The 19,372-nt window shown below is 38.5% G+C and overlaps 1 protein-coding gene across 5 annotated transcripts in view; it reads left to right on the top strand.

Moving 5' to 3' along the window:
* The window catches only part of cabcoco1 (ciliary associated calcium binding coiled-coil 1), a 137,176-nt gene that overhangs the window by 95,812 nt on the left and 21,992 nt on the right, over nt 1-19,372 (top strand). For all 5 annotated transcript variants that reach the window (XM_048609117.1, XM_048609121.1, XM_048609118.1 and 2 more), the window contains one exon: nt 11,585-11,657. In XM_048609117.1, coding sequence (XP_048465074.1) covers nt 11,585-11,657 — 73 coding nt within the window. The remainder of the gene's footprint in view (nt 1-11,584; nt 11,658-19,372) is intronic.

Here is a 19,372-nt window from a genome sequence, read left to right as displayed (position 1 = left end):
AAATTGAGTAACTGAAATGAACAATGATGTGAGATATGTCTTGTACTTAAACTGTACCCCCTATGCTGGATTCATTAGAACCCTGATTTTATCCTGCACTTACCAAGCAATGAATATATTCTGGGTAATTGTAATAGAAAATGAAGTATTTGTGCCTTGTGTGAGCTTGTTAGTTTTTCCTTTAATTAGCTTGCAATAGTGCAGAGCTTAATTACCTGCTGCATTCAGAATCAAACTCTCATCCTAATTAGATGCAGTGTTGAGAAGATTTGCATTAGTTGTCTGCACATTTATAATCTAGAGAAAGGCACTAAACCACATTTAAATCAAATTAGACTGTGTAATTTGCTAAGTTATGTAAATGGCGGTGTTTATTTTGAATTCTAATTGACAGTTTGTCATATTCATAGTTGTTGGAAAAGTATTTTGAATGACTACTTAAATCATTGAATTAATTTCAACCTTCATGGAGCTGCTGAACTTCCACATTTGAAAAACAAGTTGGAACAAAAGCTGTTTACATGGAGGTGCAACAAAAAACATGTTCAGCATCACGTGGCCATATTTACTGTTTTCTTTTTGAGGAGTACTTCAGAATATGTGCAGTAATTTTGTATATTATTGCATTTTCTTCAGCTATTTATGTTGAATAAATTCACTTGATAGTTAAAAGACTGAGGTGAGATAAAATATTCTGATACGCTGTTGAGTTTTGAAGCCGAAAGAGAGAAACTCTAGAAAGGATAAGATTGAAGGATGACCTAATAAAAGGTTTTTTAAAATGGTGGAGGCCAAACCTGTTGATGGACAGCTTTTTCATCCCAGCTGGGCATCTCTGCTCTCCTCCCACTGGCTAAAATGTTGCAGCTGGGTCAGAAGTGACCATTAATTGGCCACTTATGGGCTTTCACAACATTTTACAGACTCCTTCCGACCCCACCATTAGTGTCCCGTTGGCGATCATTAAAAACACTACCCATTAGGTCATTGATAGCTGCTGCCTGCCAACCATATCAAACGTGATACAAGAGACAAGAATATTGTGTTTTGTGCTTGGTGAGTTCACTAGGAGATAAAACCCTATCCCTTTGGTGGACATTGAAATGAAAAGCCACAACCAGTCTTCAATAAGTTTATAAAAAAAATCAAGATCAATAATCTAAATAAAAATGTGTTGTTCCAATTGCCATTCAATTTGCTGTAGAATGCAGATTCCACCTTGTAAACTGCGAGTGAGGTCAAAGACCATACACTGAGTCAAAATGAAGAGGTACACAGCAATGAGATTACATAGGACACAATATTTGAAAGTCAGAATGCTGTAATGGCTGAATGGACGCTGACCGTCGTCACATTGGCAAAAATAATAGACCGGAAAGGTTTGAGGAAGGTGTCGATGGGTGAAGACATGAATTGAGAGATACTATTGCAGACTACCTTTTTCCTCATAGGTTACCTGGGATTTGAGGCAAACCATCACAGATATGAGAGGAATGCTCATTTGCAATGTACTTAACTTTCTATAAGGTGAATAGAGACATAGAGGAACATGGTTCTTTGTGAAGGAAGGGAACATGGAGCGTATCAGACCATTAGCAAAGTTGGTGGATATCTAAGTTTCATTTCATGACAGAGCCAACCCTGAGGCTAACAATGCCACTATTGTGAGAGGACCAATGATGCTGTTGTGAAACAGAAGCAGTGCTCGTTTTCCTTGTAATTAACAAACCAGTGTGAAGAAGGGTCTAGGCCCGAAACGCCAGCTTTCCTGCTCCTCTGATGCTGCTTGGCCTGCTGTGTTTATCCAGCTCTACACCTTGTTATCTCTGATTGCAGGAGCCTGTGCCTCTGGATCATTCCATTTACAGCATACTGTGGCATCACTAGTTTGTTAATTAAGAAAGTAATCTGGTTTTTCTGACACCGGGACTTGGCATCCTCTCCAGATACATTGGTTGTATCGCAGGAGGCTTGGAAATTGTCGAATGAAGAAAGATCTTGGTCAACAAATCGTGTAAATAAAAAGCAAATGCTAGTTATGTTTGGGTAATCTGTGGAAAATATGAAGTAACAACAGAATGGGAGAGAGAACAAAGCACGAGGGAATCTCGTATGGAAATAGCAGTTAGTGGATGAGTCATGATTTACAACGTAGATGAAATTATTTGAGAGGAAACAAGATAGCTATATGCACAGATTTGTTGTGTGATCATATGTAAGCAAGATACCTGGGGTTCATAGATTATGCCTTAGAAATTAGAGTAATAATTTAAAAGTTAATGGTTTATTTAACTTTAGAAAATCTCAATGAGGCTTATGCAATATTGATGTAATAATGAGCAATAGAAAGCATCAAAGTGCTTTGTATTTTACTTGCAGTTTTGCCAGATCCTTTTCAGCTGCAGTTCTAATTGGGTTCCTGTATAGGACTTGAACAATTTTAATAAGAAAATGTCTTCATGCGATTCAAATGTGAGTGGGTTATGCAATTGCTGAAGTAAAAATTCAATGATAGGAGTGTGTAATTCATGTGGTCTTGCCCATCAGTAGAAGTCCGTGACAACCTTAGTTTAGCCTCCAAACCCAGGTATAGGAATCGGAATGTGTAATTAATGAGTGCCTGTTGATTGCAACGTAGGCAGCACGTCCATTCCTGCTGTCTGCTGTTTTAAATGATTTCAGTGTCCAGTCAGTGCTAGCCACTTTGTTTATTGACTGCACACTCAAAAAGAAGTAGTAGTATTGTGACTGTTAGCAGTAGTTAAAGCTCCCCTACACTGCTGTGAAAGGGGATGTGTATTGTGACTGAACAGATAATGGGAAATCTGTGGATTTCAGAGCTTAATTTGTAATGAGAAAGACAGAAGAATGCACAAGATGGTCAGAGTGGATTTCAGGTTTTTTCAATCACTGCACTGTAGCCATTTGTGTGTGGAGGTGAAAAGGAGTAGAAATGTCCTTTATCTAGAGGGGACTAGGAGGTCACCATTGCTTGATCAATTGTGTTCCCTCATTGAAGGATATACTCAAAGACAATGAGAACAGATAATGTGGAAATCACTGGCAGGAGCTAAGTCAAGTAGCTGGATACAAGAATTTCAGTGGCCTCATGCAAATATTGAGGTCAGTGAATAGATTCTTAAATACAATTGTTTATTAGTGTAACATTAGCCTTAAACAATTCAGCATGCCCCTGTCATCATCTGTTAACAATCTCTATCAATCATGACTCATACCTGACATTCATTGCTTCATTGCATCTTTGCACACTTAGCATTGCAGGCCACCATACACCCAATCTCACTAGGTCGTGCACAGTACCAGCTATTCAACTGTGACAGCAACATCAGCCAAACAAATTGCACACTTACTAATGTACTGCCCAGCCTCTTGTGTATCAGGTATCTGCTAGCTTCTGTTGTGGTCATATACAGCTCTTTTGTATTTCTGAATGCAATGTGGGGCGCCAACTATACCAGCATTTATTGTCCATCACTAAGTATTCTAGAGAACGTGATGGTGAACTGCCTTCTTGCATTGCTGCAGATTTTTGTGATAAAAGCATATCCCAATGGTGTTAGGAATGGAGTTCTAGGATTTTGAGCCAGTGACAATGAAGGAAAAGTTCCAAGTTCAGAATGGTGACTTGGGGGGATCTTGCAGGTGATGATATTTCCATGAATCAGTTGCTGCTTCCTTCTAAGTGTTACAGGTTGTGTGTTTGGAAGATCCTGTCAAAGGAGACTTGGAGGGTTACAGCAGTGAATCTTTATAATGGTCCACACTGCTGCCTCTGTGTCCGTGTTGTAGATTATAGTTGTTCTCCCAATCAAATGAGCTGTTTTGTCCTGGAATATGTTGAGCTTCTTGACTGTTGTTGAAGCTGCAACCATCTGTGCAAGTGGAGAATATTCCATCACACTCTTGACTTCTGCCTTATTGATAGGGAACATTTGGGAGATGAGGTTGCGTTACTAGCTGCAGAATTCCTTCTGACCTGCTCTTGTAACTATAATATTTATATAGCTGGTTTAGGTCAGTTTCAGATCGATGGTAACCCCCAAGAAATTGCTAGTGGGGAATTTAGTGATGGTAATGCCATTGCACATCAAGGGCAGATGGTTAGATTGCTTTTGTTGGAGATGTTAACTGCACTTGTATGGGACCGATTATTACTAGCCACTTATCAGCCCAAGCCTGTTTTTGCCTCAGTCTCCCTCTCCATATGGATGTGGACTGCTTCAGTATCTGAGGAGTTGTAGATATGACTTGTATAGGGCATTGGTGAGGCCACACCTGAAATATTATATGCAGTTTTGATCTCTTTATCTGAGGAAGAATGTTCTGGCTATGGAGAGATTGAAACAAAGATTGACCAGACTGATTTCTGGGATGAAGAGAGACTGGATTGGATAGGACTATGTTTGATGAGAAGAAGGAGAGGGAGAATCTCCTAGAAACTTATAACATTCAAACATGACTAGATGGTAAACACAGGAAGAATGTTGCTGATGACCAGGATGTCCAACCAGTGGTCACAGTCTAAGAAAAGGGGGTGGTCATTTAGAGGTGAGATGAGGAGAAATCTCTTCATCCAGAGTTTTGAATTCCCTGCCACAGAAGTTGATACCAAAATGTTGAATGTTTTCAAGGAGGAGTTATAGTTCTTAGGGCCAAAGGGATCGTAGGGTCTGAGGGGAGAAAGTGGGAACAAGGTACTGAGCTGGATAGTCAGTCATGATCCTGTTGAATGGTGGAGCAGACTTGAGGACCTACTCATACTCCTACTTTTGATGTTTCTATGTAACTGCTGCAGAGATGTCCAGTGGGAGGGTGAGATGATTGACCTACAGTAGTCACAGTCATCTTCCTTTGAACTAAGTAATGCCTCTAATCATTGGAGTTTCCTTCCTCATTACCATTAACTTAGGGAATTCCTTGATGCCAGACTCAGTCATATGCTGTCTTGATGCCAACAGCAGTCACTCTCACCTCACTTTAGAGTTCAGCTGTTTTGTCTGTGTTTGAACTGTGTTTATAATGAGGTCAGGATCACAGTATCATTGGCAAAATCCAAACGGAGTGTCAGTCAGCGAGTTATTCCTTTGCACTGTACTTCATAATACTTTCCGTTACTTCTTCCATCATTTAGCTCATGATCTAGAGTAGACAAATAGAATTGGCCAAGTTGGATTCATTCCGCATTTTGCGCATCGGACCTACTTGGGAAATTTTAAACATTGTGTAGTAGATATCCATGTTGTAACCGTACTGGAATAGCTTGGCTAGAGGTGCATTTATTTCTGGAGCACCATTATTGATTGATGGCTGTCAGGGCCAAGAATCTTTGCAGTACCCAGTGTCTTCACCTATTCTTTATATCACGTAGAGCAAATAGAATTGTTTGATGACTGGCATCTGTGACACTGAGGATCTTAGGAGGAGGCCAAGATGGATCATCCATTCAGTACTTCTGGCTAAAAATGGATACAAATGCTTCAGCTTTACCTGTTGCACTGATGTGCCTGGCTCCCTGTTGTTGAAGATTGAAATGTTTATGGACTTCAAGTGGTTCTGTATTGTCAACGAGACAGACATATCCAGGGATGGTGATAGTGATGTTGTAGGATAATTTTATGGGTCCTAGGTAAGAATGCCTGCATATGACTATGTTATTGCTGAACTAATCCCTGAGTCAACTTTCCCAATTTTGACACAAGCCCCAGCTGTTCATGAAAAGGCCTTTGCAAGCCATTTACTCAGACATTTTAGACGGCAGTTAAGAGCTGATCACATTTCTTTGAGTCTGGAGTCACCATTAGGCCAGGTGGCAGATTTCCTTTCTTAAAGGTATCAGTGAACTTTAGTGAGATGATTGCTTTTTCTATAAAATTGACCATGGCTATGTTGCTATTAGACTCGCTTATTCAGTCCAGATTTTATTGATTTTAAATTTCACCATTTGCCCCAGTGGGATTCAAACTCATCTCCCCAGAACATTAGCTGGATTATTCATCTATTATAATCACATAATGACCATTATGCCACAGCCTCCCTGATGTTTGCTTGTAGAAAAGACAATATACATCATTAAAAGGATGTCCGTTTCTGAGTTCGTGACTAATAGAAGGGGCATTATTCCACTGAAGATGATATTATCTTCATGCTTAACCCTTCTCTCATATCGTACCTGCTCCATATCAGACAAACAGGCTATTGTATTACGACCTGTAGATGGTGTCATGGTGCACTCCTTAATTTTCCTACCTACCCGCCCCTGTTCCACAACTTTCTCCTTGTTCCTTTTAATTTCGAGTAGTGAAGAAGTACACCTTCGCCAGTTTGGAGAAACAGCAAGAAATCTACGATGGTAGATATTACACCATCAGTTCAGTTGCTGTTGTGCTGTACACAATGGTTTTGTGGTGGGATGTGCAGACAGTGAGGCATCAGGCACAAGTGACCTGCAACCAGACCATGGGACAAAGCTGGCACTGAGGCTTTCTAGCCACAGGGTGAGGTTACACAAAAATGCTGCTGATGAGGACACAAATTGTCATGTCAGAGAGGCAGTCAACAGAAGAGTACTGACCGGTATGCACAACAAAATATTTGGTATATTGCAAAGTCTGCCAGAAGCTCTACTGCCAAAGGATATGTAAGAGACCAGTACCAAGTTGGCACCGGGCATTATGCAGAGCTTATAAGCCATCTTTTCCATTTTGGAAGTGATGCTCAAGAACAGAGGAAAGGTAAGGTGTGGTACTGTTTGTGAATGAGGGATTGAGGTTATAGCTGCTGTGACAAAAATATAAGAAATAGGAGCAGGAGTAGACTATTTGGCTTTTCAAGCCTGCACTGCCATTCAACAAGAATAATGGTTTATCTCGTATATCATCTGCATTATGCAGGTATGCATTACACATGTGTTTGTGCGTTGCACAGTGGAGTCATCCGTCATGTAGTTTATATATACCACATTGCCCTGTAGCTACCTTTTGGTTTCTTGTGGCTAAAATGCATATAGTGGAAAGGATGTCCACAGAACGAAGGCATTATAACTGCTGCCAAGATATTGAACATAAAGCCGCATCATTGATTTACGTATGGAAACTGAGTGCATGAAATTCTTTGCTGTTCAGCATAGGGCAAAATCGATGTCTCCTTTTCTCTGTGGTTGTCCTCGGGTGCAGTACAGGAACAAAAGCCCCAAGATCCAAACGAAATTTATAAATGAAATCATGGCCACACTCCAAAGACATTAGATAATCATCCTTAGTTCCCATCATCCCTTTGCCTGTCCAAGTGGTCCTTTGCAATGCCATCCTATTGACTGCAGTACGACTGGTGAAAGCCTGATGATATTCAATAGAGGAGACCATAGCTGGGTTTGGAGGACATCCTCGAGCAGCTCTGGGCCAAACAGGCCTGGTTTTGGATCCCACCAGCTTAACAGTCGTGACAGTAGTCTGGGATTCTAACTGGCAGGCACAGCAAGGGTATGAGCAAAATGACAATGTGAGAAGGATGAGAGCTGCCTTTCTCAAAGGGGACACAATATCTGTGCTCCAGAGAGTCAGTAATACTTGCCCGTGGCCCCAACTCAGCAATCTTAACGAGAGAATGAGGTATAGTCAGCTTTCAGCGAATTTTCCAAAGACAACTGGAAAGGAATCATGCACTTGACATTTTATTGGTATGATCACCTTTGCATTTGCTCTGCTGTAAAGTTGTAGCTGTGGCAGACTTTTGTGAGGACATCCTTTCTGAAGTGTAGACAGCTCATGCATCATTTCTAGCTGAAATTCAGATAGGAAAATAGCTCCCTGAAAATTCTCGGCACATTTGGCCTCCTGCTCGAGCTCTCCTCCTCCATCTTCCAGCAATTTATCTTGCTGTCCAGGCCCTATATTGTTCTCCGAATCATGCTGTATTCCAAAGGGATCACCCGTGCACCAATGTCTAGGCGAAACTGATTTGAGTTGAAGTCAGCAGAATCTCCTTCACCACTTGAGACACTGGTCAAAGGTGAATTTTATGAATTTCATTCATTGGAATGAAATGTGGCTTGATGGATTTTTTTTAACATCATAATCTTTTGTTGAAATATAAGCATACAAGGCTGCAGATTTGATTTAACAATAAATCAGAACTGTATTACACACACAAAAGAAGTGAAAATAAAATAGAATATGACATAGTTTAAAATGTTGTAAATTACAGGGAAAAACAAAATCCCATCTACCCCTCAACACCATCACTTTGCAGTTACTCAAATCTCCAGAGGAATTCATTCTCTAACAAATCTTTAGATTTGACTTAATGTTTCATCTCAGTTCTAGTCCTGTGAGCTGTGAGGCCTTATGACACTCACACAAATCTTAAATTTTAGACTTTATCAACTTTGGAAAACCAGTGCAGGTTTCTAAACAAATACTCTTGGTCTGGAAGTTTCACACTCTAAATTCTTTCACTGAGGTACCTAGTTTCTTTAATTGTCCAAAACAATCTGGCATTTCTGGGAGAAACTATACTTGCATCTAACATCAATCAGGGCTCTTTCCAACTGCCCAAAATCTTTCCAATCTCCACATCTTTCTATTTGATTATTCTGAATCCAAAAGCAAACTGATGTGTTTTAATGTTTTCTCTCTCCTGTCAAGCACCCACAATGTAAACAAATATCAATTAAAACTCCATGAGGCCTTGAAGACTTGTTCTCTGACACTTACTGCTTTAAAATCATGATTCTAGAAAGACTGACCTACCTAAGTTTTAATAAAAACAGAAATTGCTGGAGAAATTCAGCAGATCTAGTGGCATCTTTGGGGAGAAAGCAGAGTTAATGTTTCAACTCTTCATCAAAACCAGGTGATAATGATTCTTTTAAATTTTTGAATGTGTTCTTCAGAAGCAGTTGCCATAGTGGCTTTCATTACATCTCTTTTTACTTGTCCAACTAGATCCCAAATCCTTATATTTAATACAACTGGATATTATTTAGTGAGCTACTCTTCAAACAATGAACCTGAAAACTTTAAAACTGACTAATATTCAGATTTTTCTTTACAAGTCATCTGCCTGTTTACATCCTACTTACCCCATGCATTTTTGTTTATACATGTTTCATTTTCAAGATTGCACTGATGTGTGACATTTCTTTATGTTTTTCTTTTTTTTTCTACTGATCTTCTTCCCCTGTTTCAACCTTCCCTGAAAATGGTTGCACCTTGTCTCCTTTACACTGTCGCCATGGCATTTGACTACTTGGCAGGAGAATTGGAAATTATATACACTTAAGAGGGGTGTTAGTGAATAAAGAATGCAGATACAGTTAATAAATGAAGAGGTCAATTAACTGAAGGAAAATCGGAGGGAGAACCGAGTTCTCAGAAATCTCTGTTCTGAGGAAAATAAATTGGTTGACGACTCATCGTAATCATGTAAAATTACTGTGTGTTTGTAGATCTCCAATCACCCACAAATGTATTCAGTCTTCACGTACAACTCCACCGTGTGTTGCCAAGCTGTGTAATTACAGAGGCATCACATCCATTCATTTCTATTCATACCTCATTTTACAAATGTGTTTCTGGCAAGGGTTATTGAGTGATGATCGGGGATGGGGAATGCTGTGCACACCTCTGTCCAGCCCAATTTAGTTGTGTTGGGATCAACTTCTGGGTTTCACCGCACATCTGTTTGAACCCTGCCAACCAAGCACTGAGTAAGTAGTGAACCTGTAACCTTATTAGTCTTAAAAATTCAACTGCATGGAAGGAGTCCATGTCCAAATGCAATAAGACCTGGACAATATCCAGGCTTGGGCTGAAAAGTGGCATGTAATATTCATGCCATACAAATGCCAAGCAATGATAGACACTTTAACAATTGCCCTTGACATTCCATGGCATTATCATCACTGAAACCCCAACTATCAGCATCACTAACTTGGGGGTTACCATTGACCGGATATGAATCTGGACTAGTCATATAATTATTATGGCTATAAGAGCAGGACAGAAGCTAGGAATCTTTTAGCAGGTTACTTAACTCCTGACTCCCAAGAACTATCCAATATCTACAAGGCATAATCAGGAATATGGTAGGATAATCTCCATTTGCCTGGATGAGTGCAGCTCCAACAAAACTCAAGAAGCATGACACCATTCAGGACAAAGCAGCCAGCTTTATTTGCTCCACATACATTCCTTACACTACCAACACCCAGTAGCAACAGTGTGTACCACCTACAAGATGCACTGCAGAAATTCACAGCTCCTTAGACAGCACCATCCAAACAATTCCATTGGGAAGGGCAAGGGCAGCAGATACATGAAAACATTGTGATAATGCTGTCACTTTAAAAAGGTTGGTTTGTCCTTGGTTTTTGTTTTTAAGAGAGTTTGTAAAGGCAGAGGTGAAGAAGTGGTTAAGGAAGTCAGCCTAAGTCAACAATCAGAGGAGGCCTTTAGGTTTTTTTAAAAATAGTTGTAACAATGCAAAGGGAGAGGCCAGTTCTCACAGATCGAGCTTTGTAATTTTTTTAGGTGTAGCAGTCAGAAGCTGTTTGAGTCCCAGAAGAGTTGGAACTTCAGTAAAATGATTCCTAGCTGCTACATTGTCTGAAATCTCTCTTAATGTTGTTTCCTCCTGATTTGGAGAATTGCCTGTAAGGATCTGTGTCTGAATTTACCTTTTTGCCAAGAGGTGTGTTTATGGGATATTACTGTATTGGACCAGATAATTATTAATAGGCACTGTATCTGTTATTTGGTTAAGTTTTCCAACAGTTAAGTTATTCTAAATTCCTCTTTCTTTTGTTTGTATTTTAACTACGGTGTTTAAATAAATTGTGGTTTGCTTAACGTTGAGTGGTTTGACAAGTTGCATCATATCTAGAACACGCATTTCACATCGACCTTTAAAATAAAAGGTTAGGGTGTAGGCTACCTTCTTAAAATATTTTGAGGGGGTCTGAGTCTGCACAAACTCTCTGAAAAGCATCCCACTCAAACTCAGGCCACCACATCCTAATGACCCTACGTTTTGCCATGGTTAGTCCTTCTAGCCTGCACACCCCTAGACACTACAGAATTGCAGCACGGCCAACCCACCTAGCTTGCACACCTTTGGACTGTGGGAGGAAACTGGAGCACCTGGTAGAAACCGAAACAGACATGGAGACCACATACAAATTCCACACAATCACCAAGGGTGGAGTTAAACCCGGGTCCCTGGCGCTATGAGGCAGCAATGCTAATCATTGAGCCACGATGTCACCCTAGATAAATGCTGGCCTAGCAAGTAATCCCCACATCCTATGAGTAAAAGCTTACTGCCTTAATTATCAGATTAGTATTTACATGATCAGCAAATACAATCTATTGCCTCAGGCTATGTCATTTAAGTTAATAATTATGGTAACTTTCATTTTGTTATATCTGCTCTATTCCCTGTGTGCAATAATTATTTGGCTTTCATGCTACAGTTTGGTATAATTAAAATATTTTTAATATGATGCTTTGTAATTTTACTTTTTAAAAACTTGGCACGAGTTTGCATTGATTTTTTTTTTCTCCAGTTTATTTCAGCATTACAAACTGTATGAGTTCCTTTACAATCAAACTCCAGATATACAGATTCTAGACACGAAGGTCAGTAATCAATAACTTTCTTTCAACTAAAATCCCTCCATCAATTTTCTCTTCTCCCTTGTGCTGGAAGTAGGAATTTCAACACAACTGATCTGCTACAAGCCCAAGTATGATTAACTAGACTGGGAATTTAATACGGAACCTTCTTGTCTTATATGGCTTAACTGTTGTGTCTACCCTTGCTCAGCCATTAAGTCATTAACATAATTTAACATTAATATCTTTAAATTAAAGTGCACGTAATATCTGAAAGCCATATATTTGTGAAATACTAAGTATCAAAGGAACGGTTTATTTTATTTGTAAAGTAAATTGGAGCTCTTTATGTATTAATTCATATGTTTTATAATGGGAGCCCAATCCCAAAAATAGACTTAAAGGCTTAAAAGGATTGTGGTTTTCTTTGAACCACATGATGGAATGTTGTTTTTGGAGAAAGACTAGTTTCAATGCATGGCTTAAAATTCAGCATTTATAGCTGTTATTTTTGCTGATATAGAAATTCCAGATGCCAATATTTATAGCATCTTCATTTTAGAAGAAGGGCACAATTGACACTGTAAGGAAGAAAAATATTATTATATGAAGAGTATCAAAGGAATTACTTTTATGGAGGTGAGGCAATTCAATGATCTTTGCTACTGGAAGTTTATTTTCTTCAGTACACTTATTTTAAAATATGTTGTAAAGTAGGCAGTATCATCCTACTCTAATTCCAACAGCAATGATTCAATCCATAAAATATTTGTGTCCTGTGGGAAATTTCCTCTGGCTTTGGAAAATTGATCAAAAACAATCCTCCTCAGAAGCGATAAACAAAACCTTCATAGGTTTGATGAACAGCAGTTATTTGACGAGTGGGGGAAAAGAAACTTAATTTTCCTATGTGCACGTTTCTTGGATTTCAGACCGTTTCTTTTCATGGTTCAGAGACATTGGCACATGAAGTGCAGACCTGGCCCACTCTAGTTCAAGGAAATAGTCTGATAATTAAAGGAAGGGCACTGAACTTTGGATAAGGACCAGAGTTTTTCCTGCCTTTGTTTCAATCACCCTTCTGAACACATAAGATTTTTATTCCTTTGATCAAATTTCTTAACTCCTCTAAACTGCCTATATATTCATCAAAAAGTTTGGCAGAAATTTGGCTGTTAATTCTGAAAAACAATTGTTAAATTTAAAAAGAATACTATCAAACTAAAGTGAGGAATGATAAAATTGTTACGTGTGTTGATGGCTTGATCTGAGTTACTTTAAAGAATAGAAGAATTTGAGAGCTGTAGTGTTCTTCAAGCAGAGAGAATTCTGTTTTCCTGAAACAATAAATCAAGGAGGCTGTCATTTAAAATAAATCACCGGATAAAATCATGAACCAAATGTTACAGTATGAGCTAAAGTGAATATCAATAATAAGTTTGAACGGTTAAAGAATACATATATAGGAATTAAATTTGTTAAATTGCTCTGTGACACTTGAAATTAACTCATTGAAGTGCCTTCAAGACATTTCTGTTTGGCGCTTTTCTTTCTTCCTGCCTACCCCTACCCTTGAATTTGGTGCACAACCACTGTGTTGTGCTCTGAGATCCCTTTGTTTCTTGATCAGTGCAAGAGAAATGTAAATTTGCTTTTTTTATGTCCTTAAATTGTTTCATACAAGCTTTGTCTTCTATCTAGGTTTAGTTGCAATAATTAAATGGGATTGCAAACAGGTTATGTTTATTTTGGAGAATATCCATTAAGAATGTTTTTTAAAATTCTCAATCATGTTTTAAATGAATTAGTTTAATATTAATAGTTTAATTTCCATATTTGCAAAAAGAAATTTCATATTTAGAAAAGAGAATTTTATTTGAAAGGAATTAATTCTGTTACCAAGCACCACTAGTATAGAAGGTCTCTGAACACTACTAGATTTCAGTATATTACACACTGATGTAGTTTTTTAAAAACACTATACTCAAAAGAAGCCATATTGCTTTAAGTTAGTGACAGTGATAGGTTGTTATTTTATGATTAATTTATTTATTTCTTTCACTGAGTGTAATGACACGTAGTTAGTTTCTATAACAGTAAATATACTCCTTAAAATTAATGATCTCAGACTCAGATTGTAAAAGGATTGAGTTAGAAATCTGTACTTTTAAATTGCAACAAAATTAATTCTTTATTAAATTGCTATGACAGTTTAAAGGCTATAAATAATTTGGGAGTGAATGGGGGAACCTTTTGACTGAAGGATTGAAGTTTCTGAAAAAGGTACTCTGCAGAGAACATTTAATGTAACATTTAAATTTCACAGTGTGAAACAAAACAGGAAGTGCTGATCAACATGATTTCATGCTCATGCAATATTAGTATGTGCATTGAACCAGGATGCATTAATGTTTTAGTTGTCTAGACATTGGACAAGAACAGTCTGTTAGAAAACAGAAGAGTTCCAAAGATTCGCAATCCTCTGGGAGAAGACATTTCTCCTCAACTCTGTCTTAAATGGGCAGCTCTCATTTTTAAAAGTGGATGACCCCAAGTTCTAGGTTCTCTCTCAAGAAGAAATATCCTTTCCATATCGACCCTGTCAAACTCGCTTTGGCTCTTATGTGTTTCAATCAAATTGCCTTGTTTTAAGCTCTAACTGATATAAACCTAACCTGTCCAACCTTTCCTTGTAAGACAAATCACCCTTTCAGGTGCTAGTCTAGTAAATCTTCTCTGAACTGCTTCCAATGGATTTGCATCCTTCCTTAAATAAGGGTGATCAATACTATACACATTTCTCCAGATGTAGTTACACCGTTGACCTTCTAACTGAAGCGTAACCTTCTATATTCAATGCCTTTTGCAATAAATGATCACATTCTATTAACTTTCTTAATTACTTGCTGTACATGTTATTACTAACCTTTTGCAATTCATACACTTGGGCGCTCAAATCCCTCTGCATTTCAGAGCTCTGTAATCTCTCACCATTTATACAGTATGCCAAAACTGGCAAATTCACACTTTCTGACATTATGCTCCATTTGCCAGATCCTTGTCTACTCACTTAATCTATCTATGTCCATTTAAAGCCTCCTTATGTCCTCTTTACAACTTATTTTTCTACCTATCTTTGAGTCATCAACATATTTAGCAACCATACCTTCAGTCCCTTCATCCAAGTAATTAATACAAATTGTTAGAATTTGAGGCCCAAGTACTGATCTCCTTGGCACATCACTCATTACGTCTTGCTAACCAGTAAAAAGATCCACTTGTGCTTACTCTGTTTCATTTTAGCTAGCCAATTTTGTATCTGTGCCATTATATTATCCCCTACACCATATACTTTGATTTCTCACAGTAACCTTTCATGTGGCGTCTTATCAAATGCCTTCTCGAAATCTAATAGTATTTTCTCCTTTACCCATATGATGTATTATTTCTTCAAAGAACTCCAATAAATTGGTTAAACATGATGTCCCTTTTACAAAGTTATGTTGACTTTGCCTGATTACCTTGAATTTGTTTTATAAGTGCCTTGCGATAACATCCTTAATAGCTTCTAAGTTTTCCCAATATCATGTTAAACTAGCTGACCTGTAGTTTCCTGCTTTCTGTCTTGCTTCCTTGTTGAATAAATGAGTTACATTTCCTGTCTAATGAAACTTTCACAAATTATGGAGAATTAGAAACAACACATCAACTATATCACTTCCTTTAAGAACCTAGAATGACGTCCACCAGGACTGGGAACTTTGTCAGCCACAGTTTCAACAATTTGCTCAGTCCTGCTTTCCTGGAGTGCATGTAATTTTGTGGAGTTCTTCCGTTCCTTTCACTTCTTAAATTACTTACAACAATTTGTACGATGTTACTTGTATCCCTTACAGTGGAAAAATAATGTGGCACACCGATTCAATTCATCTACCATCTCCGTATTTTCCATTATCAATTTCCCAGACTTAACTTCTGTAGGACCATCATTCACTTTGGACTCTGCTAACTCTTTGCTTTTTTAAATATCTATACAAAACTCTTATTATCTGTTTTCTTATTTCTAACTAGATTTCTCTTGTACTCTTTTTCCCGCCATATCAATCTTTTAGTCATTTTCCTGTGTTTAAATATTCTATCCAATCTGCTGACCTGCTACCCATCTTAACACAACTATTGGCTTTTTTCTTTAAGTTCAAATCTATTTTTAACTTTATTAGTTAATCATGGATGGTGGGTCCTTTCCTTGAAAATTTTCTTTCTTGCTGGATTATATCTATTGTGTGTATTCTGAAATAACCATTTAAGTGTTTGCCGTGCATCAATATTCAACTATCCCTGAACATATTTGTCAGTTCTTTAGCTAGCTTTGTTACTGTGTTCTTATAATTATCTTTATTTAAATTCAAAATTCTATACTCAGATTCTCTCTCCTTGCCATCCAACTGAGTTTATAAAATAATCCTAATGTATTGTATAATACCAGATATAGTATAGCCTGCTCTCCAGTCAACTCCAGAAAGTGCTGTGATTAGAAACAATCCCTAAAACATTAAATGAACTCTTTGTCTAGAATGATTTTGTCCATCTGATTTTTTCAGTCCATATGTTGATTAAAACCCTCCACGGTTATTGCAGTACTTTTCTGACAAGCTTTCATTATGTCTTTCTTTACACTCCAACCTACTATATGATTATTGTTGGGGTGCCTGTATGCCATTCTATCAAGTGACTTCTTGCCTTTATCATTTCTTATCTTTCCCAAAAGCACTTCTATGCCCTGGGTTCCTAAATTGTAATAATCTGCCTTTGCTGTGCTAATACCATATTTAATTAACAGAGCCACCACTTCACCTTTCTCTAGCTTATAGTCCTTCCCCAAAATGTCATGTACCCTTCAAAATTGAGGTCCCAGTTGATGTCATCTTGCAGCCTTGCTACCAAACCAAATTTATTTGTTTCTGTTTTGTTCTTTATGTTATGTGCAGTCAGATCCAGAGCCTTTTGCTTTGCCCTTTTGAGTTTTGTAATCTCTAGCCAAATCTGATAATTTATTCTCCGATATCTACTCTCTATCCCTTCTTGTTTCAGTTTGTTTATCATTTTCTGTGTTAATACCTTTCTTGCCTTGTCTCTACTCTTTCATTTATCACATTTTCCCAAATTTGATCTCTACCCCCACTGTATAGTTTAAAGCCCTCTCGACTTCCAAAGTTATGTGGCTCACTAGAATGTCAGCCCCAGAACGGTTCATGTGTAGACTGTCCCAACAGTGCAGACCTCACTTTCCCCAGTATTGATCCCAATGCCCTATACTTTTCCCACACCAGTTTTTGTGGCACTCATTCAGTTGTCTAATGTTATTTGCCTTGTGCCAATTTAATCATGACTCTGGTATTAATCCAGAGATATTTTCTTCTGGGGGTGCCTTTTTTTAAAATTTGCTACTGGCTCCTCATACTGACTATGAGAACCCTGTGTCATTGGTATCTACATGGGCCAGAATGGTTGTGTATTTCCTTCCCACTGTGAGTGTCTCTTTAGCACCAAATATGTGACTTGAACCATGGCAGCGGGCAGGCAGCATAACCTGTTGAGTTCTTTGTACTTGCTGTAGAGAACAGTGACAATCCCTTCGCTATCCTGTCCCCTAAAATTCACTGCAATTTTTTGTTCCCCTCGCCTGAATGTCCTGCAGCACAGTGCCACGGTACCTGCATTTCCCACTCTCAACCAAACAAGCTGAAAGCACCCAAAACCTGTAGAAAATTACTTAAGAGGAAGTGGAAAAGTAGGAAGCTTGGTGATCTTGCAGAGAGAGAGGTCTAAAGTAAGTCGGATTGAGAGCTTGTATTGTGGCAGGATTGGACTGATCTAGGTAATGAAGTTGAGCTCAGGAGTACATTAAACCCAGGTCAAGGCTGTCATAGATGGAATTCATCATTCTGGGCCTTTCAGTCACATCGATAATTGGGTGCAAGCCACTCAAAATCTCCTATGCCTTCAATTTGTATTCCAACTCAGTTACAAAAATGGGAGCAGCACACTAGAGAGAATCTTTTTAAAATTCTTTCATGGGACGTGGGCTTTGCTGGCCAGGTGAGCATTTATTGCCCATCCCTAGTTGCCCTTGAAAATATCTATCTTCTTGGACTTCTGCAATCCATTTGTAGTGGGTAGACCCACAATGCTTATAAGAGAGTTTCAGGATTTTGACCCAGCAACACTGAAGAAGTGGCGATACAATTCCAAGTCAAGACAGGGATTTGCTTGGAAGGGAACTTGCAGATAGTGGTGTTCCCTTGTATCTGCTGCCCTTGTAATAAAGTCATTTAGCACAGAAACAGACCCTTCGGTCCAACCAGTCCGTGCCAATCATAATCCCAAACTAAGCTAGTCACACCTGCGTGCACTTGGCCCGTATTGATGTCAAAAGACACAAATGTAATGAGGGGTTGGATTTGAAGATAGCCTAAAACCAAAAGCTTCAAAATATGAAAGGTTATAGATTGGAATAAAGTACTTCTGGAGATTCTGTTGAACAAAAATGGCAGAATGTAAACAAGTTGAGAATGATCCAGAATGAGGGCAATGTCAAATGAATGAGGAGAAGTCAAGCGAGAACGATGGAGAAATTGCACTTAACAAAGTTTACAGGAATGTAGTTATAAAATGTTGTTATAAACAGAAAGAAAATTTGAAAAAAATCAGTAAACAAAAAAGGTTCAAAGATGCCTTTAAACAAGGAACAAGCAAATATTCACAAATAATAAATCTGCCTTCAGCTCAGGAGAATTAATAGAATTTAGTTTCATTTTGGGGGGGAGAAAAGATTCATCATTAGAAAAAAACTGCCAGCAGCAGGACTGAAACCTGCAATCACCCTGATGAACAGCGAAAACAGATGCCTTACCAATTTGGCCATGCACTGACATGGTGGTGCTCTGACATTATAAAATCTAATGTCATTGGACATTAAAACCCATGATTGTAGTATTCCACTTGGATGTTCTCGTCCCTGGACTCATTCATGTTCCTTCATTCTCTCCATGCCGATTATTTTTACATCTTATTCCTCTGTAAATTTATTTACCTCCTCTGTTCATTCCTCTTCAAATCCAGGCATTAAACCATAGCTTGTCCTTTTAGATGTTTGTTGTTTTAGGTTTGGAAGTTGTTGTGTAAGGAGTATTGGTAAATTTCCCAGTAGATGGTACACATTGTAGCTACTGAGCATCGGTGGTGAAGGGTTTGTGGGTGTGAGGCCAGTCAAGTGGGCACCTTTGTCCAAGGTGGTGTCAATCTTTTTGACTGTTGTTGATGCTACACTCATCCAGGTGAGTGGGAGTATTCCATCACATTCCTGACTTGTGTCTTTGTGTGATGGACAGCAGTAGGGAGAAGGGAAGGTTTTTCAGGATTCCTAGCCTCTGACCTGCTCTTGTAGCCACAGGATTTATATGGTTAGTCCAGTGCTGTTTCTGGTCGATTGTAACCCTCAGAACATTGACAGTGGGTGGGGAATTCAATGATGAAATTGTCCTTGAACGTCAGGGACGATGATTAGATTTTCCCTTGGCAGAGATGGTCATTGCCTGGCACTTCTGTAGCATGAATGTTACTTACCGCTTGTCACTACAAGCCTTGATGTTTGCAAGTTTTGCTGCATGCGAACATAAACTGTTTTAGCATCTTAGGGATAACAAAATGTATAGCTGGATGAACACAGCAGGCCAAGC

Source organism: Rhincodon typus, chromosome 20 (assembly GCF_021869965.1).
Source record: "Rhincodon typus isolate 14 chromosome 20, sRhiTyp1.1, whole genome shotgun sequence".
NCBI lineage: Eukaryota > Metazoa > Chordata > Chondrichthyes > Orectolobiformes > Rhincodontidae > Rhincodon > Rhincodon typus.
This window is presented reverse-complemented; position numbering and strand designations above follow the sequence as displayed.